At 55.3% G+C, this 24346-nt stretch overlaps 2 protein-coding genes and 1 non-coding gene across 5 annotated transcripts; 1 reads left to right on the top strand and 2 right to left on the bottom strand.

Annotated features, from left to right (window-relative positions):
• Positions 1-515: 515 nt before the first annotated feature.
• On the bottom strand, positions 516-608 carry TRNAI-UAU (transfer RNA isoleucine (anticodon UAU)). Its single transcript is given in 2 exon segments — positions 516-551; positions 571-608. It is a non-coding gene; the product is annotated as a tRNA-Ile (tRNA).
• A 176-nt stretch (positions 609-784) lies between these two features.
• Positions 785-11522, top strand: PLEKHG2 (pleckstrin homology and RhoGEF domain containing G2). 3 transcript variants are annotated; one of them, XM_049621302.1, is made up of 19 exons: positions 785-1775; positions 2426-2513; positions 3378-3646; positions 3728-3828; positions 4615-4681; positions 4791-4837; positions 5078-5228; positions 5528-5665; positions 5833-6033; positions 6494-6586; positions 6674-6760; positions 7594-7627; positions 7720-7821; positions 7940-7987; positions 8067-8105; positions 8270-8286; positions 8396-8572; positions 8679-9603; positions 9683-11522. In XM_049621302.1, the coding sequence occupies exons 2-19, from the start codon at positions 2447-2449 to the stop codon at positions 11305-11307; spliced, it is 4188 nt and encodes a 1395-aa protein (XP_049477259.1). In that variant the 5' UTR covers positions 785-1775; positions 2426-2446; the 3' UTR covers positions 11308-11522. The 3 variants fall into 3 exon arrangements, with proteins under 3 accessions (XP_049477259.1, XP_049477258.1, XP_049477257.1); XM_049621301.1 differs by having other exon boundaries at positions 2426-2555; XM_049621300.1 differs by having other exon boundaries at positions 2426-2555; positions 6494-6760.
• Positions 11523-15349: 3827 nt separating this feature from the next.
• Positions 15350-18217, bottom strand: RPS16 (ribosomal protein S16). The gene is made up of 5 exons (XM_049621345.1): positions 18108-18217; positions 17870-17971; positions 15843-15939; positions 15689-15736; positions 15350-15559 (listed from the first exon to the last, which is right to left on the bottom strand). The coding sequence occupies exons 1-5, from the start codon at positions 18153-18155 to the stop codon at positions 15414-15416; spliced, it is 441 nt and encodes a 146-aa protein (XP_049477302.1). The 5' UTR covers positions 18156-18217; the 3' UTR covers positions 15350-15413.
• Between the last annotated feature and the right edge of the window lie 6129 nt (positions 18218-24346).

The raw sequence follows: 24346 nt of genomic DNA, 5'->3' as shown, positions 1-24346 counted from the left end.
AACCAACTCAGAAAAAGGGAGGAAAAGGGAAAGTGAAAAATCCAAGACACAGGAGAAAAAAAAAATGTGACGTGACTGATGTCAGCTAAACTCTTTTTCTCGATTTATACATATACCGAATCATGTACACTTTGGACTAATACAATGTTATATGGCAATTACATCTCAATGAAACTGGGAAAAAAAGAGAGAGAGAAGATGGAGAAAAAAAAAGCAATGCCTTGGACAGTTTGCGGAGGAGAACCCGACACATCTACAGAAGTCTTAAACTGAGATTTGCAGACCCAATTGAATTCGCAGGCATATAAGAGACGATACCACCCTCTGGCGGCCAGGATGGAAAGGGCACCTCCCCACAGTACAGAACACTCCCGGGCAGCTGCCTTAGTTCCAGGAGTCTTTCTAACCCAAAAACTCCAAAGATCGAATGCTCGCTCCCCTCAGTGGTGATGTAGATGTTTCAGTTCACTTACGAGACGTGTACATTTGTAAAATGCTGGTAACAGAAAAAAAGGTGCTCCAGGTGAGGATCGAACTCACAACCTCGGCATCGCTCCGCTCGCACTGTCGTATAAGTACCGCGCGCTAACCGATTGCGCCACTGGAGCTCCGGCCGCACCCTCGCGCCGCGAGGTCCTTCAGTCGCTTTTGGACACGTGACCCTACCCGCTGGACAGCTCCGCCTTTACTGCATATGCAAATAAGAATTGTTCGGTTGACCAATGGGAGAAAGTGCGTTACCAGTTCCGGATTCTCACGCCCTGAAGGCCCTTGCTGTAAAAGGGAAAAGTCAGAAGCTTTTGGAATGTGGGGGTGTAGCCTTTCTGGGACTCGCCTTCTCATGAATATTCAGAATCAGGGGGGAGGGGTCTTAACCCTTTACCGGCTGGCTGGCCGGAAGGCAGCCCCTCCCCCCCGCGGGCGGGAACAGGATGTGCGCCGGGGCGGCTCGGGGGGGAGGGGAAGCCCTAGGCGACCGCCCCCCGCCTCACAGCTGGGACCGGACTCTCCCGCTACAGATGTGGCGCTGCCGCCGCCGGAGCCCCGTGGTACTCATCCCAGAACCCGAAGGGTCCAAAGTCGTGGACTCTGGCGTCGCGAGTCTGTGCACCGCTCCGTGAGAGACCCCGAAGCCCGGGACCCCGCGTCCAGGCTAAAGGACCCCAGATATCCAGGTGCCCAGCGCCCCCTCCTGGAGGAGCCGGGAGTCCGGGACGTCAGCCCCGCGCGTTCCTGGAGGCCGAGCTTTCTGCACCCCGTTTTAAAGAACTTAGGATCCCAGATCGGTGATTACCTCCAACGGTTCCCAGATATCCGAGCCCAGCATCCGAACTTGGCACACGGACTCCCAGCGCCCCGGCCAGTCTGTTTGGTGCTGAAACGCCCACTCCTTCCAGGGGACTCAGGAACTGGGGACTCCCCTGCGCTCCCGCCTGGAGATGGTTTAATCCCCGCTCCTAGAGTTAGGGGAATTCAGGAATCCGGTCGCCCCACGGCCCTATCTAGAAGACTCAGGAACTTGGGTCCCCAGCACCCCATCTGAGACCCAAGAGTCGAGACTCCAGCATCCCCCATTGAGAGGACCAGGAAATTCGGACCGCTGCATCCCACTCTCCGAGAGACCTCGGATTCTGGTTCCCGGAGGCTGAGAGCCCGAAGTTCACGCCCCTGACTTGCAGAGACCCAGGAGTCCGGCTTTGCGTCTCCCCGGGGACCGTGCTAGGGTTGAATAGGAATCCGGCAGCCTCGGCTCGGGGCTGGAGACTCCCTGGGAGGTGAGGGGGGAGGCGAGGGGCCCCGACGGGCTGGGGGAGGGGGCGGCGCCGCTGCCGCTGAACAATGAGGGGGCGTGCCGGCGGGGGGCGAGCGGAGGCGCCGGCGGGAGTTTGGGTCTGAAAGGGTGTGGGAAGGTGCTGGGGACCCTCGCTGAGGCGGTGGGGACAGTAAGCGGATCGCGGAGGGACTGGCTGGAGAGGGGAGTGGGTCGAGGGCTCAGGGCCAGCGCCCCAACTCGCAGCCCTGGGCGGGGGAGGGAGCCGTCTGCAGGACCCTGGCATCCGGTCCCCCAGCCTCCTCCGCCCTCCCCAGGGACCTCCCGGCCTCCCGCCCACGGCTTTTCCCAGCCCTGCCCCTCGCCCTCGGCTCCAGCCAGAGCCCAAACGTTCCCAGGATCCCTGAGCCTCCGGCCCCAGACAGACCAGACTCCTAGCTTCACTCTTCTTTGTCTCAACCTTTCCATCTTTTTCTCTGTGTTATCTCTCCTGGTGCCCCTCTTTCTATCACTATGCCTCTGTCTGCCCCATTATTTACTCTCCGGTGCCTCCTGGACTTAGATCACACTCCTAATTCTCTGGCCTAATCTGTGAGTGTGGGCGGCGGGGAAGCCGATGGGGTCCTGATATCCGAGAAGGGGGTCTTTCCGCAGAAGCCGCTGAGCCACTCAGCCATGCCCGAGGGAGCCCGCGGACCGAGCCTGTCCAAACCCAGCCCTAGCCTTGGCGGTGGCCCCACAGGTGAAGTGTGTGACTGCGCAGCTGTGTGTGAGACCCAGACAGGTGAGAGTCCAAGGGAGGGTGGAGCTTGCTGGGCATTTGTTCCTTCATTCAAGACACTGGCTGGCCCAGTGCTGGCCACATAGGGTGACCAAGACAGTCCCAGCTCTGCCTACACAGAGTTCCCAAGTCTGGTGGGGCAGATGGAACCATCCCTAGATGGTGACAGTCCGGAGGCGGACACCCAAAGTCCAGCGGTCAAGCCTGGGCGGGGGTGGGGGTGGGGGTGATTGCCCTTTCCTCTCCCTGTGGGAGCCCAGTATGGGACCTCAATGGAGGCTTCCTGGAGGAGGAGACATAATAGAATTAAAAGATAAGGAGCAATGAGTTGGGAAAAGCAAGGAAGAGTATTACACACAGAGGGAAAAGTATGTGTAGAGGTGAGAGAAGGCTGTGTTTTTAAGTAACTGAAGGCAGCCGAATACGACTGGAGTCTGGAGTGTGAGAAGTGGTGTGTCTGTGGGAAGAGAACAGACTGGAAAAGTCTCTGATGGCCACGTTGCGTAGGGCAGTGTGGATCTGAGGAGTTTGGACTTTCTCCTGAGGGCATGAAGGGGTTATACTTAAAGTGACAGGGTCAAACGGGCAAATTAATAAAGATCTCCCAGCCCGACACACGGAGGTGGATTAGAAAAGTGGAGGTCGAAGCCCAGAGAAGATCCTGATGGGAGAGAACAGGACAGGACCAAGGCAGTGCAGTGGCAAGAGGAGAAGGGAGCCCCGGGAGGAGGGGAGGGGCAGATGCTGACCTGGGGTGGGTGAGTGTAGGGCTGCACTCATTCAGCTGGGGAGACGGCCTGACCTCCTGCTTCTCACCCCTGGCAGCCCCTGCAACCCCTGCCATGGCCTCCCCCCGAGGTTCTGGGAGCTCCACATCCCTGAGCACGGTGGGCTCCGAGGGGGACCCGGCTCCAGGGCCCGCCCCAGCCTGCTCGGCCTCTAGGCCAGAGCCCCTTCCAGGACCCCCCATCCGCCTGCATCTGTCACCGGTGGGGACTCCGGGTTCCGCCAAACCCTCGAGGCTAGAGCGAGTGGCTCGCGAGATCGTGGAGACAGAGCGGGCCTATGTCCGGGACCTTCGCAGCATTGTGGAGGTGAGGCAGGCGGGTACCCGAGCACAGTGGGGACCCGGGCCAGCCCTCCACCGCCCCCCATAACCCCAGTCATCCCCACAGGACTACCTGGGTCCTCTGCTGGATGGCGGGGTCTTAGGGCTGAGCACGGAGCAGGTGGGCATACTATTTGCCAACATCGAGGACATCTACGAGTTCAGCAGGTCAGAGGCGGGAGGGACGGGCAGGGGCACCAGCTGGTAGGGCTAGGGGAGGCGGGCTGTATCCTAACCTAAACCTTGGAGTCCCATGACCCCCTCTCCAGGCTGGTACATGGGGAGGTAGTGACATTGGGCAGGGATCATGATGGGGAGTGAAGGAACCAGAGTGGTGGAGGCAGAGTTGGATAGGAGCCCGAGGACCCAGATGAGATCTAAGTACGGGGATGGGTCTCAGCACTAGGTCAGGTCTGAGATCACGGTGAACCCACGGCTCAGGTGGGGGGCCTAAAGATCATGATAGCGTGAGCATTCGCGTGACCACGTCGTCCTGAGAAACCCCTCAGTCCCAGACAAACCAGATGGTTGGCCTGGACCCAGTGAGGAAGATGCTGGTGTCCGAGAATCCTGACCCCTCTGAACGTCTTGATGAGATCGATCTCAACGTTATTGCAGGAGCTCTGAGATGACATGACAAGATGTCGGGATCACAGCAGCCTCTTAAGACGATCCCAGCTTTGAGGGCCATGACACCCCTCTCCCTGGGTCATATCACGAGATCCCTAGGCTCATGGCAGCTGTGACAAGATTTGGGGCTGAGGAACGGGACGCTGTCCATGGACAAAGTCTGAGCGGGGTTGTGATCTCCCCACGTAGCAATCAGAAGACTCCCTTCGGATACGATAGCCCCTTGAGAGATCCTGGCAGCCACCAAGTCCCCAGCCTCCTGGAGTCGTCCCACGGGGGGCTGTGGGGACAGGGCAGTCCCTGACCTCGCCCTCTCCCCCACAGTGAGCTCCTGGAGGACCTGGAGGGCAGCAGCAGCGCAGGGGGCATTGCCGAGTGCTTCGTGCAAAGGGTGAGTCAGGGTGGGGGCTCTCAGTCCGGGATGGGGCTGGGGTAAGGCGGGGGAGGGGGTCCTGGGGAGTTGGGACCTCAGGTCTCCCTAACTGCTGTGTCACCCACAGAGTGAGGATTTTGACATCTACACATTGTACTGCATGAACTACCCGAGGTGAGGGGTGAGGAGTGAGGAGCCCCCGCTGGGCCCCAGGCCTTTGCCCGCTGAGTTGATGTGCCAGCCAACCTCCCTCCACCTCGACCCATCCAGCTCCAGCCCCTGCCAGCCTATGACCTTAACCGAGCTCTCCCTAAGCTGCCCCTGACCCCTGCCAGCCCCTGAAACCCTGGCCACGCCCCGCCGCGCCCTCCCCGCTGGGGGCTGCCAGCCCCCTGACCTGTGCCCCGCCCCCAGCTCCCTAGCCCTGCTCCGGGAGCTGTCGCTGTCCCCGCCCGCAGCCCTGTGGCTGCAGGAGCGCCAGGCCCAGCTCCGCCACTCGCTGCCCCTGCAGAGCTTCCTGCTGAAGCCTGTTCAGCGCATCCTCAAGTACCATCTGCTGTTGCAGGTCAGGCGTGGCCCTGGGGGTGCTGCTCGGGGAGGGCAAGGTCCTGGCCGTTGACCGCCTGGTGGTACAGCTGCAGGGTGGACCCAGGACAAGTCCCTAGAAACTGGGCCAGCAGTCGGGGACAAGTTCTTGCCACCAGTGGGGACTGGCTCCAGCTGATTTCTCTTTCTGTCTCTGCCTGTTTGTCTCTGTCCTCCTCTGGGTCGCCACCTCTGTCGCTGCCTTGGTATCTGTCTGTCTCCTATCATTACCATCCTTTTCTCTTGTTTCTGTTCCCTCCCTGGGTGCCTGCCTGGCAGGAGCTAGGCAAGCACTGGGCAGAGGGCCCGGGCGCCGGGGGCCGTGAGATGGTGGAGGAGGCCATTGTGTCCATGACAGCGGTCGCCTGGTACATCAATGACATGAAACGCAAGCAGGAGCATGCTGCGCGCCTCCAGGTGACCCCAGGGTGGGCTGGGGCTGCTGGATGGGGGCAGTGGGCACGAGGGCCTTTGGCGGGGGCGGCCTCGGAGGACGGGCTGGGGTAGTGCAGCCTTGTTGCTAACCTCCTGGTCTTGGTGTGTGTGCGCGCCCCTGTGCCCTGCGCACCTGGCGGGCCCGGCAGGAAGTGCAGCGGCGGCTTGGCGGCTGGACTGGCCCGGAGCTCAGTGCTTTCGGGGAGCTGGTGCTAGAGGGCGCATTCCGAGGTGGCGGAGGGGGCGGCCCCCGACTTCGAGGGGGCGAGAGGCTGCTCTTTCTCTTCTCACGGATGCTGCTCGTGGCCAAACGCCGGGGTCCGGAGTACACCTACAAGGGCCATATCTTCGTGAGTTCAGGGTTGGGGGCAGGACCAGGATGTCACCTGCAAGGTGTATCCTGGATACCTACACCTGTGTACCTACGGGATAGCTGGGGGCAGGCGGGGTCTGCAAAGGAGGAACAACCCAGCCTCAATTTGAGGGCCGTATTTTCTTGAGTCCAAGGATGGGGGTGAAGTTTAATGAAGGGTGAGGGCATCAGGATACAGGTGAGGGCCGGTGGGGGGGCTGGATTCGCCCACCAGGCAAGCATCTTCATGAGGGGAGCACATCTGGACCCAGATGAGGGCGAGGGACTGGTGAGGGAGAGCAGAGCCCAGCCTGGTGGGGGAGGGGGGGGCTCCACCGGGGGTAAGGGGACCCGCCACACAACCTCATGGGGCACATCTTTCTAGGAGGTAGGAACCCAGATACACACTGAGTCTCGGGGCTCTGAGCTCCCTGCCCCGTTCTGTCCCCCTTACCCAGTGCTGCAACCTGAGTGTGAGCGAGAGTCCTCGAGATCCTCTAGGGTTCAAGGTGTCCGACCTGACCATTCCCAAACACAGGCACCTGCTCCAGGTGAGTGCAAGGTGGGGCTGGGCGGTCAGGGTTCCCCTCAGCCCCCAGACCTTCCACCTGGCTCCCGACTCCCTATCCCACCCCCAGGCCAAGAACCAAGAAGAGAAGAGGCTGTGGATTCACTGTCTCCAGCGCCTTTTCTTTGAGAACCACCCCGCCTCCATCCCCGCCAAGGTACAGCTCCTGCCATATCCAAGGGGCTTCGGGATGCTGGAGGACCACCCCCCTCCCGTAGGGCTACGAGACCCTGAGAGTAGGGGGCTCGCTTAGACCGTGATCAATAAGTTGCATTTTAAAAAGAAAAGGAGGGGGGCACCTGGGTGGCTCAGTCGGTTAAGCATCTGACTTCAGCTCTCCCGGTTCATGAGTGTGAGCCCCACATTGAGCTCGCTGCAGTCAAGACAGAGCCTTCACGGGATCCTCTGTCCCCGTCTCTCTGCCCCTCCCCCACTTGCACTCTCTCAAAAGTATTTTTTTTTAACGTTCACTTATTTCTGAGACAGAGCATGAGTGGGGGAGGGGCAGAGAGCGAAGGAGACACAGCATCCGAAGCGGGCTCCAGGCTCCGAGCTGTCAGCACAGAGCCCGACGCGGGGCTCGAACTCACAAACCGTGCGATCGTGACCTGAGCCGGAAGTCGGTTGCTCAACCGACTGAGCCACCCAGGCGCCCCTCTCTCAAAAATAAATAAAACGTTAAAAAAATACGTAAGACGATGCTAACTCTTTAAAAAAACAAGTAGATAAAAATAAATTTCTGCCTGGGTTTGAATCCCAGCTCCACCACATCGCTGCTGTGTGACTTTGGGCAAGGGACGCTACCTTTCTGGCCTCGGTTTCCTCACCTGGAGGAGTCAGAGCACCGAGTTCGCACACCTGTGGTGACTACTAATAATCACCAGTCGTGTGACGTGCCTCATACAGAGTAGCACCCGTTAATAGGACTGTGACTGGGGCGCTCGGAGGCAGCCCCCCGGCGACGCAGCCCCTCACCCTGGTCTCTTTCAGGCAAAACAAGTTCTCCTTGAAAACAGCCTGCACGGTGAGTTGGGGCCTTGGGTTGGGAGGATGTGGAAGTAGGAGGATGACTTCCAAGGAAAAGTAGATCACGGGGTTCCCGATGTCTCCCCGCAGGTGCTCCTAAAAGTAAGCCCATCCCAGAGCCCCCGACGCCCCCTCTTGGGTCTCCCCGACCTCGGGATGCTAGAAATTTCACCCCTGGACGAAGGAACACAGGTAAAGAAGATGAAACCCTGAGGTTCCCCCGCTTCTCCCCCAGGAATTGTACCCCCGGCCTGTCCCCTCCAGCCTGGGGCTGGGCTCATCGTGGGGTTCTCCTCTGCCTCTCCCACAGCTCCGTCTCCAGGACCCTCTGCTACCCGCCGTGGCCGCAGACAGTCTGGTGAGTGTCCTCCACCTGAAAGTTGACGAGAGAACGCGGGGGGAGCTGGGCCCCTGACGTCCCTGTGTCCTCTCCCCAGAGCCAGTAAAGGACCCGTATGTTATGTTTGCACAGAATGGTAAGTGGCCACTCTAGCCCGGCCGGGTCCATGCCTCTCTGTCGATCTCTTCCCGAGAGATGCCCCGTGTGCGTGGGGGAGGGCTGATAGGGGCAGCGGATCGGCTGTAAGGAATCATCCAGATTCTGCATCTCACTCTTCTCTTTCTCATCTCTCCATCGCAGCTAAGCCTAGACTCAAGGTAAGAAATACCCTAGCACAGGGTCTGGGGACCCGGACTCCTCTGAGTCTGGGAGGAAGAGATGGGCGGCCCTCGACTCTTGCCCTCCGTCCTCTTTCCTTGCTCACAGCATGCTGGCAGTGAGGGGGAGCTCTACCCCCCCTTGGAGCCTCAGCCACCAGTTCCAGCTTCCGGACCCCCTGAGGACCTAGAGGACCCTGGCCCCCCCACCCTGGAACCCTCCGGGACCTCGATCACGGAGGAGATCCTAGAACTGCTGAGCCAAAGAGGCCTCCGGGATCCAGGGGTGAGCTGGGTGTCACATCAGGGCGTCCTTGGGATTTAGCTCGGTCAGGCACAGTCCGGGGGGCCGGAGGGCCAGCCCACCATGGTATCTTTGGCCTCTTCCCCAGTGCCCACTACAGCCGCCCCCCCACGACATCACCGCGTTCCCTGGAGACTCGCAGGTGCCAGGCGACAGTGAAGCCCTCGCATTCCAAGCCCTTCCCAGCCGGGACTCTTCAGAAGAGGAGGAGGAGGAAGAGCTGGAGTTGGATGAACGGGAGCCTTCCCCACTCCATGTGCTAGAAGGGCTCGAAAGTTCCAGTGCGGCTGAAATTCCCGACGTTCCCAGCCGTACCAAAAGTCCAGACGTACCCAACCTCCCTGAAATTCCCAGCCTGTCTGAAATTCCCAAGATTCCCCACCTTCCCAGCCTCCCTGACATCTCCAATGTTTTTGAAATGCCCTGCCTTCCATCCATCCCTAGTGTCCCTGACATTCCTAGCCTTCCCAGCACTCCCGCCCTTCCCTGTGATTCCTGGCTTCAGGGAGCTCTGCGGGAGCCCGATGAGGCTCTAGCCACGAGGAGAGAACTGTTTCCTGGAAGCAGTTCCACCAAAGGAGAGCGGTCCTCTGGGGGCAGGGTAGGGCAGCAGGATCCTGAGGAAGGGGAATCCTTCCCAGATTTCCAGTCCCAGGAGGTCACCCGAGACCAGGGATTCTCAGATGAGCTGGGATTCCGCTCTTGTTCAGAAATCCGGAGCGCCTGGCAGGCACTGGAGCAGGGGCAGCTGACCCGGCCCGGTTTCCCAGAGCCACTGCTCATCCTGGAAGACTCGGATCTGGGTGGAGGTGGCGGGAGTGGGAAGGCAGGAGCCCCGAGTTCGGAGAGGACAGCTTCCCGAGTGCGAGAGCTGGCCCGGCTTTACAGCGAGCGGATCCAGCAGATGCAGCGGGCGGAGACCCGGGCGTCGGCCAACGCGCCCCGCCGCCGGCCCCGTGCTCTGGCCCAGCCGCAGCTGTCCCCCTCCCTGCCCCGTGAGCAGGCCGAGCCAGGTGAGGTCCGGGTGTGTGGTCAGCAGAGACGGCCCACACTGAGATCGCGGTCCTGACTCCGTTCTTGCTGTGCACACAGGGCCCCTGCCTGCCTTTGGACACGTGCTGGTATGTGAGCTGGCCTTCCCGCTGACGTGTGCCCAGGAATCTGTCCCTCTGGGTCCTGCCACCCGGGTTCAAGCTGCCACACCTTTGTCTAAGCAGGGAGGCTGCCTGGGTGGCCAGGGTCTAAATGTTTCAAATTTGCCTGAGCAAGACCGTCTGAGCATCCAGGTTCCAGCTGCTACCCCTTTGCCTGGGCAAGGAGGCCTCTGGAATATACAGAGTGTGGCTGGAGCCCCCACACCCTTGCCCGAGCAAGAAGACCCCCCACACGATCAGGTTCCAGCTACAACTTTACCTGATCAAGAAGGCCACCTGGAAACCCAAGTTCCAGCTACCACGCCTTTGCCTGAGCACAGAGGCCACGTGGACATCGAGGTTCCAACCAGCCCAGCTGTACCCAAGCAGGGACGTGGTTCTGATGCCATGGGTTTAGCCACCACTCCTGTGCTCAAGAAAGAAGGCCACCTACAGAGCCAGAGCCCAACCACCACCCTGTCAACGAAGCAAGGCGGTTCCGGGGATGTTCAGTTCCCAGCTGCTGTTTGTGAGCAAGCCGTCAACACTTTGCTTACGCCCGGAAGCAGCCCGGACCGTCAGATCCCAGGCAACACTCCGCTGCCCTTGCAGCGTGACCTCCCAGACGTTCAGGTCCCAGGTACTTCACCTGGGCCTGCGTACGGAGGCCGCCTAAGCCACCAGACCCCAGCCAACGCCCCGCTGCCTCTGCCCCAAGACCTCTCAGACATTCAGGTTCCGGGTACCTCACCTGTGCCTGCACACGGAAGCTGCCTAGACCGTCAGATCCCAGCCGACGCCCCACTGTCCTTGCCCCAGAACCCGAACGTCCCAGCTGCCGCACCTTTGCCCCGGCAACAAGGCCTCACGGACACCCAGGCCCAAGCCCTCCAAGCCCTCCCGCCTTTGCCCGAGCAGGGAGGCCTCCCAGACATCCAGGGGCTATCTGCTGCACCTCTGCTTCAGGAGCAAAGCTTCACAGACCTCCACGTCCAAAAAGTTACACCTTTGTTGGAGCAGAAGAGCCTCACGGACACTCGTGTTCCAGCTGCGACCGCTTTGCCTGAGCAGGAAGGCTCTCGGGACAGTCAGGGCCTGTTACCCATCCCGGTTCCCACCACCATGGTTTTCTCCAAACCAGGAGGCCACCCGGTGTCTCATGTCGCCCGGTCAGAGTCTTCAGAGTTGACCCCACCCCACAGTCCCCCTCCTCCAACCCGTCAGCTCCTGGGTCCCAGTGCAGCTGCCCTCTCAAGATACCTGGCAGCGTCCTACATCAGCCAAAGTCTCGCTCGGAGACAAGGGCCTGGGGGAGAAGTTCCCCCAGCCTCCCGGGGTCCCTGGTCCTCCTCTGCCCCGGCATCGCGGGCACCTTCACCACCACCCCAGCCTCAGCCCCCACCACCCCCAGCCAGGAGGCTCAGCTATGCCACCACGGTCAACATCCATGTCGGGGGCGGTGGGCGGCTACGGCCAGCCAAGGCCCAGGTCAGGTTAAACCATCCTGCTCTCTTGGCCCCCACCCAGGAATCTGTGGGCCTTCGTAGGGCCCAGGGAGCTCCTGATGCCCCTTTCCACATGTGAGCCAGGATATCAGACTTCTTGAAAAGCAAGGACTTCAACCAGACACCACAGACCCTCAGAACTTCACCCAGAGATGTCCAGACACTGAACAAAGGTGTAAAAATTGCCGCAGCTTTCCAGCAACTGGGATCTGCTTTGGCAAATGGCTCTCCTTACCTTGATTAACTCAACAGGGATGGGGGAAGGGGCTGTCATTAATATTTTGTTCATTCATATTTTGAAGTTCTGTATCTTTTCCCATTCCGGAGGCAGTGGGGGAGGACCAGACAACGAATGGGAAGGGCTGACACAGCACGAATCCGTGGCTCAGTACGGGGTGGGGGGGAATCTCCAACTTCTTTGAGCGTTGCTGACAACCACCCATTAGAGTTTTGGTGTGTGCTGTTTCAGAGTTTATGAACGGCTTGATGCCATCCAGGAAAGCCAAGTTAAGCAGCTCTGTCCCAGGCAGACGTGGAAGTCCGTTCCCTCCGCGATTTATCCAGTTCATGTGTTGTCATCTCTTCTGCTCAGCTATCCCTGGGCCTATCCATCCGGTTGTCTCCCCAGCCCTCTCCTCCCGTCTGCCTGTCCATCTCCCAATCCATACAGCATGCTTTATTTAGCCATCTCTATCCGATGCATCCATCATCACCCTACCCTTACCCCATCTAGTATCCTTTCTAACACCAATCCATTCCTCCATTATCCCACCTGTTTTCTCCAACCAGCCCTCTCCATCCATCTGTCCCTTCCCAAGGTCACCTCCAGCCACTCCTACGTCTCATTCACCCAACCATCTAATCCGGCAGGGCAGCCATCCAACGTTCTCTATCGCCAGCCCATCCCTCCTTAGATCATACTGGGTCTTGGGACTACAGAATTTCAGAGACCAGTCCATGCGGACACCAGAATGAATGTGTTTGGGATTCTGGAAGTCTGTTCCACATCTGAGTTCTCTGGACAACCACTCCCCGACGTCATGAATGTTCCAATTCTTGTGCCCACCTACACACACTGGATCTCTTCACCCCCTCGCTCTAGTTTGGGGCCTCTAGAGTGCCCCGGCGTGCCCCCACGCCCCCCAAAAAAGAAATTCAGGTCAGAGACAAAAGACTTTTATGTTAGAATCCTTCGGCCCCCTCCCAGCAATGGCATGCCCAGCGAGCTGCCTAAGTTAAGCAGTTTCTTTGGAATACTAGCTTTGTTCATTGAATGCTAAACCTCTTGTGCTTTTAGCACATTGTCTTATTTATTTTTTCCTGGAATTCCCTACGGCTTCAGTGTCCTAGCTGAGTTCTAAGTCCTGACTTTTCTAGTTGGTGTATAACCTCCCTTGGGAGTCTGGGTTTTCTCAATTGTACGAGGACAACAGTACCTGCCTTGTAAGATCATTGGAAAGATACAGTGAGCATATCCTCATTTCCCAGATGTATCTGAGCCTGACTCATCGGGGCATTGTTCAAATTAACAGATCCCCCAATAGTCCCAACCTATGGAATCAGAACCTCCAGGGCAGGAGCCTAGGAATCGGAAGTTTTAACAATCAGCTAACAAAAAAAGTGGAAACTTATGGAGTGCTAACTGCATAGCTCAGGCATTAGTCACTTTATGTGAACTCATTCACTCTGAATCCTCATCTCTAAAAGGCACATGAGGGTGGTTTCTTGAAGTTTTTATATATATTTTTTTATTTTGAGAGAGAGCGGAGGAGCGTCAGAGAGTCCCAAGCCGGTTCCGCACTGTCAATGCGGACCCCGACGCGGGTCTCGAACCGACGAACCAGATCATGACCTGAGCTGAGATCAAGAGTCACATGCTTAACCAAGTGAGCTGCCCGTGTGCCACAAGGATGGTTTCTGATCCTCATTGTGGAGATGAGGAAACAGAGGCATAGAGAATAAGGGATTTGCTCAGTCACATTGCTAAGGGACAGAGTTGGAACTCAAATCCACACCACGTAGCCCGAGTCCATGCTCTGAGCTGTTGAGTGTCTATCCTGTGCCAGGCCTGGTTCAAGAAAACCCTTCCCTACCAGAACAGGGCTTGCAGCCTAGTGCACCAGGGGCTCTAGGTGATTCTTGGCAGAGTAAAGTATCCCAAACAAAGCCTGGCTCAGTATTAGCTGCTGGCTTCTGGTATTTATTAGATGGTTACTGGGCCATACACTAGGGCCTGGGCTGAGTGGCCTGGGCCTACTGCACCGCAGCCTCGCCAGGGTCAGGACTGCGGCCCTCCCCTCCTCCACCCCCAGCTGCACATTCCCAGCTGAAGGAAAGTTCTCAGCCTGGCCTGGGCTCCCAGTGGCGCCGGAATTCCCGGTATTTGAGGAGGCGGCAGGGAGGGAGAAAGGGGCCGTCTCCTCCAAAGCCTGAAGAGGGGAAAGAGGCGAGCCCCCTTAGCATTTTCAGATGCAAGATGCATCCCAGCTGTGCCTCTGGCAGGGAGCCAGGAGTCTTGTAAGGGGGTCTCTGAACCCTGTAGGAAACCAGGGACACCAGGCTTGCTTAAGCCCCCCCTGACCCCTGCCCCCCCCCCCCCCCACTCCATTACTCCCACCTGCCTGACTCCTACCTGCTTCACAGCCCCAGCTCCGACACATCCTCAGGAACACCTTCCTTGCTCGTCCACTGCAAGCCCAGCCGTCTTCAGAGCTACCGATCAGGCTCTAAGTGCAAGGGTAGTGGCCTCCTGCCCTCTCCGGGACATTTAGGTTAATGCCATCCAAACCCGTTAACTACAGCTGCAATTTAAACTTGAGCTGCAGTTACATGGCCACTAGGCTAATCTTCTTACCTAACATTTAGACACCAGACTGTCAGACACCTCACGAGGAACATCGTCAAGTATACCTAACAATGCTTAGCCTGGCGCGTGGTTGGTACCAATCAACCCCACCGTCCATCTGTAAGAAACGCTATTTGCATACGCTCCCCACACATCAGTGCCGTGTCCAGTCCAATTTTCCTCAACGACGGCAACGTTCTCTCATCTGCGCTGCCCAGTCTGCCAGCTGCACGTGACTACTAGAGGGAGTGGGGCACATACCGAAAAGACAACCGGTCAATAAATTTCAAGTTCCTTCTTTCATGAAAAAATTCTGTTAGAATTTTCCCCTCTCCATCAATGTCCAGATGCCATACGCTGTTCTCGCCAGTGCCCCCAGCAGGGGGAGCCTGTGGGACCCTGCCTGGGGACAGATGGCGGAGGTGTCCGGGCTGGCTGCAAGGGTTGATTGGGGCAGAGATGCCCTTCCCACCCAATGAAGCTCATTAGCTTCACTGTAAAAATGGGGAGGGAAAACCAAAAGTAACTGAATCCACAAGCAACATTTTGCTTCCTTAAACATACACCAGTGCTGTCCACAGAACTTTCGACAACGGAAATACCGTGTAGCCCAGTGGTAGCAATGGAGAGCCTACGATTATGTTGGCTCTTACTACGTGGCAGGCACAACAGATGAACAAGTCCTCAGACCCACATTCTGAGCCCAGTAAAGACAGTTGCTGCAATGAGTGTAATCGGGACCTGCTTTCAAGAGGCCACAGGGGGCCCTTCCCCGGGAGGTAGTATTGACATCCTGAAGGATGAAGCCAGTCAGAAGGATCCCACCCCTCCCACATCTCCAGTCTATCTACCTACAGACTGGCATTAGGAAAGATCCCTTCCCAATCCAATTACGGCCCTACTAGTTGACTTCAGGCTGCACCCAAGTTTCTATTAATGTTTACTGATCTTACACATTTCCCCCGCTACTCCCTGACACGCCATCACAATAGCAGCAAAAGGACTAAAAAAAAAACAACTCAAGAGGACACCCCACACAACCAATGGCCTAGAACCACCCCGCCTCCACGGTGCCCGCACGCTGGACTCTACTAGAAGCGCGGGGAGACTGGGTCTCAAGCTTGCCCCCCCGCCTCCCCACCCACCCACACTAACCCAGGCGTGGTGTCTTCTGAAAACGCTGGAAAGCCTTACAATCCAGACCGGCAGTGAGCCGGGCTGTTTCTCGCATTTCTTTTAGTCAAAGACCCACCACAAAACGACCACAGCACAGTCCTTGAAACCTCAAGTCCCATGACAATTGTTTATTATAAAGGTGAACCCTAATCCTCACAATCGGCTTATCGGTAGGATTTCTGGTAACGAGCACGGGCACCAGGACCACCAAACTTTTTAGATTCGCAGCGCCGGGGATCAGCTACCAGCAGGGTCCGGTCGTACTGGATGAGGATGTCTTTGATCTCCTTCTTGGAAGCCTCATCCACATCTGGGGATGAGAGGAGAGTGAAGATTGAGACAACCCTGGAAGCACCCTCCTGGTCTCTGGGGCTAAATGCAGGGCTGGTCCTCCACTTGCCTGCCACCCACCCGATGGGAAGGAGCCATTCTTACTCACATTTCTGGTAATAGGCCACCAGGGCTTTGGAGATGGACTGGCGAATTGCTGTGAAGAAGACACACAAAAGGACGTATCAGCTTTGGGAAGCCCCGAGAGTAGGGCTTTGCTCTCAGAGCCACCTCCTACCGTATGCCCCGTTCCGGCGACTCACCATAAATCTGGGCTACGTGACCGCCACCCTTCACTCGGACTCGGATGTCCACCCCAGCAAACCGCTCCTTGCCCAGAAGCAGAACAGGTTCCAGTAGCTGGAGGAACAAGGGACATGACAGGATTTTAGATCACAGGCTGGGCAGCTGAGCCACCGCACTGAGCACCCTACTTCTCTCCAAGTAGCTTCTGCCATCGCTGACCTCTCTGCAGGGCTAGGAAAGCAGGGACGATTTGAAGACAGATGACAGACTGCTGAAGGGAACCCGAGCTGGGCCCTCCCATCTGTGTCCCTCTGGGCCTCAGAGTCCCCATCTCCAGGACCAGTTCTGGCACTTTAGCTCAACAAGGAAAACCCCTATAGCCACCATACCTGCCTGGAACAGTGAAAAACCACTCCTGGGCCATGTCAGGTGCTTTCTCTGGATTTCCCTCCCTTGGGCTCTCCACCCAGCCCTTTGAGCCTCACATTTCCAAATTACAACTACACTACCTGTGTGCTCTGCTCTCCCCTTGCCAGCTCTACACCTTTTGCACGTGCCCGGAAGCTTTTATTTTACCTATACTTTAGGTCTTAGCTCTCAGCTCACAGATTCCCATCTCCACCTCCCCCTGCCGGTCCCCCCCCCCCCCCCCCCCCCCGAAGCCTGTACTTATCCTCCCACCCAGGTTTGAGCCAGATGCCTTTTCTGGGCTCCCCCATCCTAGCCCTGACTACCCTGGAGCAGGGTCTGATACTGGGACCAGTCTGCCTCCTCCACTAGACTCGGAGCTTTATAAGGGCAGGGCCTGGGGTCACCTGGGTCACTGCTGGGTCCCCAACACCGGTTACACAACAAAACCTTCATAAAACTGACAATCGAGAAGAGTAAACCACAGCACTTGATATCTGCTATACAGAAAGATCTCAGACACTATCATATGACATTCTAACTAAGCCTGGAACACATATCATCCTTCACGTTTAAAAGTGACACTCTTATCACTACGTTGTACACCAGAAACATATCATTGCGTGTCAACTACACTAAAATTTAACAAATTAAATTAGAGGGTGCCTGAGTGGCTCAGTCGGTTGTGTCAGACTTTGGCTCAGGTCATGATCTCACAGTTGCTGAGTTGGAGTCCCACATCGTGCTCTCTCCTGTCAGGGCAGAGCCTGCTTCAGATCTTCTGTCCCCCTCTCTGCCCCTCCCCCTCCTGCACTCTCAAAAATAAATAAAACATCAAAAAAAATTAAAATAAAAATGAAATACAAAGCAACAAAATTTAAAGAAGAAACAAATGCATTCTCATACATGCCAAGAAGTTTACCCGGACAATCTAACTTACCCTCACAACAACCCTTCAAGGGAGAAATGATCCCCATTTTATGGATGACCCAAGGGAAAAAAAATAACCGAGGTTACATGCCTCAAATTAACAACACAGGTAAGAGAGGCAAAAAACAGACTCCCCTCGTTCCATTCTGAGCTGAAAAAACCGAGGCCAAAACAGAAACAAGCAGGCAAGGAACCCCTTTCACAGCAAAGCACAACAAACAGAAATTCTGGTCCTGTTCTCCCAATGCCTTTTAAGCACCTACAATGTCTAAACCCTATCTTTAGGCCGTATCTTTTAACAAACTAATTACTGTTCTCAAAAAATGTATACACACTCTACCAGTTAAAACAAACGTTACACTGTATACAGGATACACGACCCCATCAACTTGCCACACAAACTCCTCTTGCCATTGGGTCCCCAAGTGTCACTGAGCTTCCATATCCCACTTTTGAAACCATCCTCTTAATCTGCAACATCCACGTTTTCACTCTCAACTCAAGCTTTTAGCACAATATCTGAAACCTCCGAAAACAGCTCCATCTCCAAATGCCCCATTTTCTCTGCCCCCAACTCCCCCTTCTATACAACCTGTTGTTGATACCAGATCCCTCAGCCTCCCAAGATCACTTCCAGGAATCCACTTAAATATCTCTCTCCAGAGCCTCCCTACTCAACCCAAACGCCCACCCTCAATCCCAGCACCTTGTATTGCAGCGTGCGCGGCTCGATCATCTCCAAGGGCCGTCCATTCACCTTGATGAGGCCGTTGCCCCGTTTGCAATGCGCCACGGCTGTAGCCGTCTTCTGTGGAAAGCGAGGGAGAAACGGCGGAACCACGTGAGCTTCGGCCCCCGGCTCCCATGTGGACCCCAGAACCCTGCCCACAGACCTCTGCAGACCCCGGCCTCCCTCCGCCCCTCCCATCGGGCGCCCGGCCCACCTTGCGGCCGAAGACCTGCACAGACTGCAAAGGACCCTTGGACGGCATGGCTGCAAACGTAGACAAGAGATCCTCACCGCGCGGCGCCGCAACCGGAAAAGGAAAGTGCGGGGCCACCCGGGCCGCTTTTCAGGGTCTGCGCAGGCGCTCTGGGTGCTGCGTCGCGACGGGAGAGAGCTTTACGGCTCCTATTGTAGCCAGGGGCGGGACTTCGGATTCGCGGCGGGAAGGTGGGCCCCCGAGCGGAGGAGGAGGGACCCGTGAGTGGAAGGGGCGGGGCCTGAAATGTGCCGCGTGCAGTCGCGGAAGTAGAGCGAGGAGAGGCTGTTCTTCCTATTCTCGGTCCTCATTGGTAGCGGCCGGTTCATTTGCATTTCGGCTCTTTAATACTCTCCCTCCCCTTCCTCCACCCAAAATGTCGCTTTTCACCCTCTGGAAAGGGCCCTTCTTAGCCCCTCATCTCTAGCAATCATCCTCCCCTGTACACTCCATCCTGCCCTCTAGACACTCTTCTCCCCAAATCCTCCTCCATCGGAATCTCACCTACGGAACCCACAGCAGGAAATCAGCCAGGATTCCCAGATTCAGGATTCAGAACCCACCTCCTTCGAGAATTCTCTCCCAGAATGTTTTTAATCCTTTTAGAGCCCTTCCCCCAGAATCTACCTTTCACCAGAATTTCCTTCCGTTTTTAGTTTCCGCCCCCCAGAACTCTCCTCTTCAGAGCCCTCAACGAGACCCCCCCCTCTTTCTCTGAATCTTCCTTCACTCAAGGGCCCCAGAATCTCCCACTGCCCGCAGTCCACTTTTCCCAGAACGTCCCCGCCAGAATCTCCTTTCACAAGTTTTCTCTCCCTTTCAGAGCTCCCTCCTTCAGAATCTACCTTTCCTAAGAATTCCGTTTCCTTCAGAGCGTCCTCTAACCAGCAACTGCCTCCCCTGGAATTTCCCTCTCCCAGAATTCTCCACTTCTTAGAGACCCTCCCTCCAGATTCCCCCTCTTCAAGGTCTCTACCCTAAAATCCCTCTTTCTCTGGGGTCCTTCAAATCATCTCTTCACTCCCCCAAATCACCCAACTCTCCAGGCTCCTTCCCCATAGTATTCTCCATCCCCAGTCCCCCCAATCCCATCTGAGGAATCTCAGGATTGGGTTCCCCTTGGCTCCCCCACACACAGGATACTCCTTTCCCAGTCAAATGGGTTCTTTATCAGGGCTGCAGAGAGCCCACAGTTTCTTCAGTGTCCCTGGCAGCAGAATCCGAGGTTCAAGGTTCAAAGGGGTGTGGTCGCTTACCTGGTGCCTGGAAAATGGAGACAGGGTGGAGATTGGTAGGTGGGTCTGTGGCAGGAGGGAGGATCCTCCAGCCCAGAGTCCAGCTCCAAAAGGGTGGGAGAGGGGAGAGGTGAAGGAAGGGAGCATCCAGAGGCTGACCTGGGAGGACACACACGCAGATACACAGCACAAGAGAGAGACGGGCACACATGAAGGAGAAAGACAAAGAAGGGGCCGATGGAGAAGAGGAGAAAGAGGACAGACAGAAGATCAATTACAGATGGATCCAGAAAACACAAGTGACGGCGATTCGGAGGCAGAGAGACCAGTCCTCGGAGAAAGAAGACAGACAGGTACAGACAAGCATGGAGATTTCAAGATATTTGAAATACAGAAATACAGTACTTGATACAGAAATAGAAGTAGAGGGGCACTGGGTGGCTCAGTTGGTTGAGTGTCTGACTTCAGCTCAGGTCATGATCTCACGGTTCCTGCGTTTGAGCCCTCCATCAGGCTTGTGGCTGTCAGCACAGAACCCGCTTCAGATTCTCTGTCCCCCCCTCTTTCTCTCTGCCCCTCCCCCTCTCATTCTCTCTCCTCTCTCCCAAAAATGAATAAACATTTATTTAAAAAAGAAAAAAGAACTAGAAGTAGAAAAGAGAGCAAGGACCCCCCCCCCCAAATATACACCTGCAAATATGTCTAAAGCCTAGCATAGGTGTTTCCCACTGAGAAGACAGGCCACAGGATTCACACGCACTCACACGCCGTACTGCCTGATAGATCTCTTGGGGCGGTGGGGAGGGTAGGGACGGGACTTCCCAACCCTCCAATTTCTCTAGGCTGATCCTCACACCCTTACTCAGTCTTATATCTTCCTGTGGGGGGTGGGGGAGAGGTGTCAGGGAGGCCTGTGACCTGGGGCCTACTCTAGGGTCACCATCTTCCCTGGCCTCTTGAAGAACATTCCCTGAGTATCTGTGGGTTGAGTGGAGATGGACAGGAAGGGGACAGGACACTTCAGTCTTCCAGCTTGCTTTATCTCTCTGTACTTCTTTTTTTTTTTAAGTTTATTTATTTTGAGAGAGACTGCCTGTGCGCACGTGCGTGGTGGGGGAGGGGCAGAGGGAGAGGGAGAGAGAGAGAATCCCAAGCAGGTTCCGAGCTTGTCAGCATACAACCCAACACTGGCTCTGTTCCGTGAACTGTGAGATCATGACCTGAGCCAAAACCAAGAGCCGGACACTTAACCGACAGAGCCACTCAAGTGTTCCTGTACTTCTTGCTTCCAGGACCCTGGGCTGGGACCAGAAAAGGCCTGGGGGGTGGGCAGGGTGCCCATGTGGCCTCTCTGGACCATCCTTCTGCTGGTATGGCCCTTGGGAGGCCTAGGATCACCCCTCTGCCCTCGGGAGCCTTTCTACTTCCTTGTTGCCATCATGAAGATGCTGGTGAGGAAGACGGAGGGGAGAGCCAGCAGACAGGCAGGGAGGCGGTAGGGTGTGGGGCACGTTTGAGGAAAGGTCAGGCTCTCCCTTCCAAGATCTGATTCTGTTCCCTGCCCCCAATTGTAGGGAAACAAAAATGATGGCACTCTCTACACCCCTGATGATCTCTCGGTGAGTATTTCATTAGTTTTTTACTTGGAGTTGGAAATTTAGGGAAATTCCACTAGGCTGAGAACACATGTATGTTTGGGGCAGGAGGCAGCAGGCTGGTGTTCTGGCTGTCCAGCTGCTGACCCAGCTCCCAGCCATCACAAATACATTTTGTTCACTGCTGTCTCCCACCCCGAGAACAGCAGCTGGCACCTAACAACAGATACTGATGATGATAGCGACATTTTTAATAGTGCTCACTCTGCCAGGTACTGGTCTAAACGCTTTAACTATATTAGCTTACTTAGTCTTCACACTGACCTGACCCTATGAGGTAGATACGGCCACCATGTATGGATGTGAAGGATGTACGCTGCACAAGAATCCCACAACAAGGTCAGCATCCACATCCTGGATATTTTTGTCAATTTCTGGTTGATGGCAATGAAATATCTTGTTCCGACAAAATCAGCACTTGGAAGTGTTTTAAGGAGTACTGTTTTATTTTTTTTTAATTTATTGTTTTTAATTTTTTTTAACGTTTATTCTTTCTTGAGAGACAGAGCACGAGTGGGGGAGGGGCAGAGAAAGAGACACACAGAATCTGAAGCAGGCTCCAGGCTCTGAGCAGTCAGCATAGAGCCTAAGGCAGGGCTCGAACTCACGGACCACAAGGTCATGGACCTGAGCCGAAGTTGAATGCTTAACCGACTGAGCCACCCATGTGCCCCAAGAAGTGTCATTTTCTAATTTACACAGGCACAGACAGTATAGGCTAGCATCATCCCTGAAGATAGGGATTATTCAGAGTTCTGTTTTACAGATGAGGAAACTGAGGCCCAAAGAGGTGAAGGGGCTTATGCCAGGACGTAATTCAGAAACCCTGGGTTTGGGGATTTGGGATCAGACCCTTGCCCAGAGACACCAAGTCACTCTGTCCCCACAGGTTTGTCCTGCTGAGACTCTGGGATGCTTCCGGCTGGAGCTTTCTGTGATCCAGTTCGAAGAGGGCCGATCCATGGGGATTGCTGTGTTCCGGCTACAGCGTCTGCTGGATGCATTGGGGTCCCGGCTGTGGGTGACTGGCCAGGGTCCTTGTCCACCCTGTGAAGGACATCCCCAGAGACCCGTCCCCCTCTTTCTGGCCAAGCTCTTGGAGTTATTACAGGGGGCTTGTGCTAGGCACCTGCCCTCAGCATGAGCCTGGGAGGACACAGACGCCCTAGTACTGCTGGAGGGCCTGGGAGGTGTGAGACAGAGGGCACTTGGTCTCCAGCCCCAGCTGCCAATCCAAAGCCTTCTCCTTCTGGGCCAGAGGCCCCCATCTGGAGCCCATGGAACCAAGGGGAAGAGAGAAGGAGGAAAATCTGAAGCCTGAAGTCTCTGACCTACAGGGGTAGGGGGTTAGGTAAATTGGCCCCCACCTGCCCCTCTTCTCCATCTGAGGTACTCCCTCCTCTCTCCTCTTCCAGGAAGGGACAAAGCATTGCACAGGTGTCTTCCAACCTCACCCCACCCCTACAGGACAGGGAGAGTCTTGTGCCTCATGTCCCTGGCTGCAAATAATTACCATCTGGAGAGCTTTCGGGTGACACTGATGGTTAGGCTAGATGTTGATAATTGGTCTCTGGTGCATCCTGAACAGCTATAGTTTGAAAATCAACTTTATTGAAAATACAACTTTATTGATGTGTATGTAATTTGTATACAGTAAAAAGCATACGTTTTAAACGTGCATTTCAATGAGTTCTGACAAATATATACACACAGCCACATTTCCATCACGCCAAAGCATCATCCCTTATGCGCCTTCCCAGTCTTCACGTCCAGTCGTAGACATCCATTAATCTGCTTCCTGTCCGTATAGAATTAGCTTTGCCGCCTCTAGAGATTCATATGAACGGAATCATACTATACATATTCTAGTGTCTGGCTTCTTTCACTCAGCATGATGTTTTTGAGATTCACTCACGTGCGTATCAGCAGTTTGTTACTATTCCATGGTATGAACGCACCCGAATTGGTTTATCCATTCTCCTCATGGTGGACATTGGGTTGTTTCCACTTTGGGGCTATCGCACATCTCTCTTCTATCTTCTTACATATCCTTACATAGTGGTAGGGTTGAGAACCACTGAGACACCAAGGAAGAACCTTCTATGAGGAGAAAATTACTGCTCCCTCACTTTCCTGGAGTAAATAGCTTTCTGCAGCAGTGTCAATAGGCATTTTACATGTGGGATCCTATTTTAAAGAGCTGGTGTGTAAAAGAATCAAACCTGGGGGCACCTGGGTGGCTCAGTCAGTTGCACGTCCAACTGTTGATCTCAGGGTCACGAGTTCAAGCCCTGCATTGGGCTCCACTAGACGCATGAAGCCTAATTATTAAGTATGTATAAACATGTGGGGACCAAGCTCATAGAAGGGAAAACATTTTTATAGAATGACCAGCCCCTCCCGTCTGTCTTGGGTTCAGGCTGAGATTGTTGGATCAAGGAGTGTGTGCTCGCACAGACACACCTGTGGTGTATTCGTTCCCTGATAGCGCCTTGTGAGCCGACTGTTGGCCTGACCACACCATCTTACTCTGTAACCAGGTGCATATTAAATTTCTGTAAACTGAATCCAGGTGTCTCAATGCTTATGCAAGAAATTTTAGCAATGTGTTTTAAAAGTTTCTGATTTGGCCAGGGGGGGGGGGGTGTCGGTGCCTGGGTGGCTCAGTCGGTTGAGCGTCCAACTTTGGCTCAGGTCATGATCTCCTGGTCGGTGAGTTCGAGCCCTGCATCCGGCTCTGTGCTGACAGCTCAGGGCCTGGAGCCTGCTTCACATTTTGTGTCTCCCTCTCCCTGCCCCTCCCCCACTCATGCTCGCTTGCGCTCTCTCTGTCAAAAATAAATAAAAACACTTTTTAAAAAAGTTTCTCATTTTTTCCCTCTTCATCAAGTGAATTTTTCTTATCCTTGTCTCATCATGCCTGGTCCTCTTTGCCATCTGTCTGACAAATAATTACTAATATGTAAATTCACATTGATTTAAACTTTGGGATTTGTAAAGGAAAACAAGAGTTTTAAGAGTCACTCAAACTTGGGGGAAGGAGTCTTAGGTCTGCCCCTGTCCAGTTTATTTTCTGAGCTTCAGTTTCCTTGTCAGCAAAATGGGGGTACTTACCTCCGAGGAATGTTTTGGAGGTAGGAGATAAAGTCTGATTTATTTGCTAACTCATTGTTATTTGGTCATTCCCTGCCTCTTCACGGCTTGGCACACCACACTATTAAATTCAAACACGAATTCCCGGTTGGAAGTGCCGTCTAGAAGGGGAGTAACCAGCCTTCCTCTTTGACCCTCCTAAGATGTCGACTCCATG

The sequence above is a fragment of the Panthera uncia genome (assembly GCF_023721935.1).
Source record: "Panthera uncia isolate 11264 chromosome E2 unlocalized genomic scaffold, Puncia_PCG_1.0 HiC_scaffold_19, whole genome shotgun sequence".
In the NCBI taxonomy this organism is placed as follows: Eukaryota; Metazoa; Chordata; class Mammalia; order Carnivora; family Felidae; genus Panthera; species Panthera uncia.
Note: the sequence above shows the minus strand (reverse complement) of the source record. Positions and strands in the feature narration are given on the sequence as shown.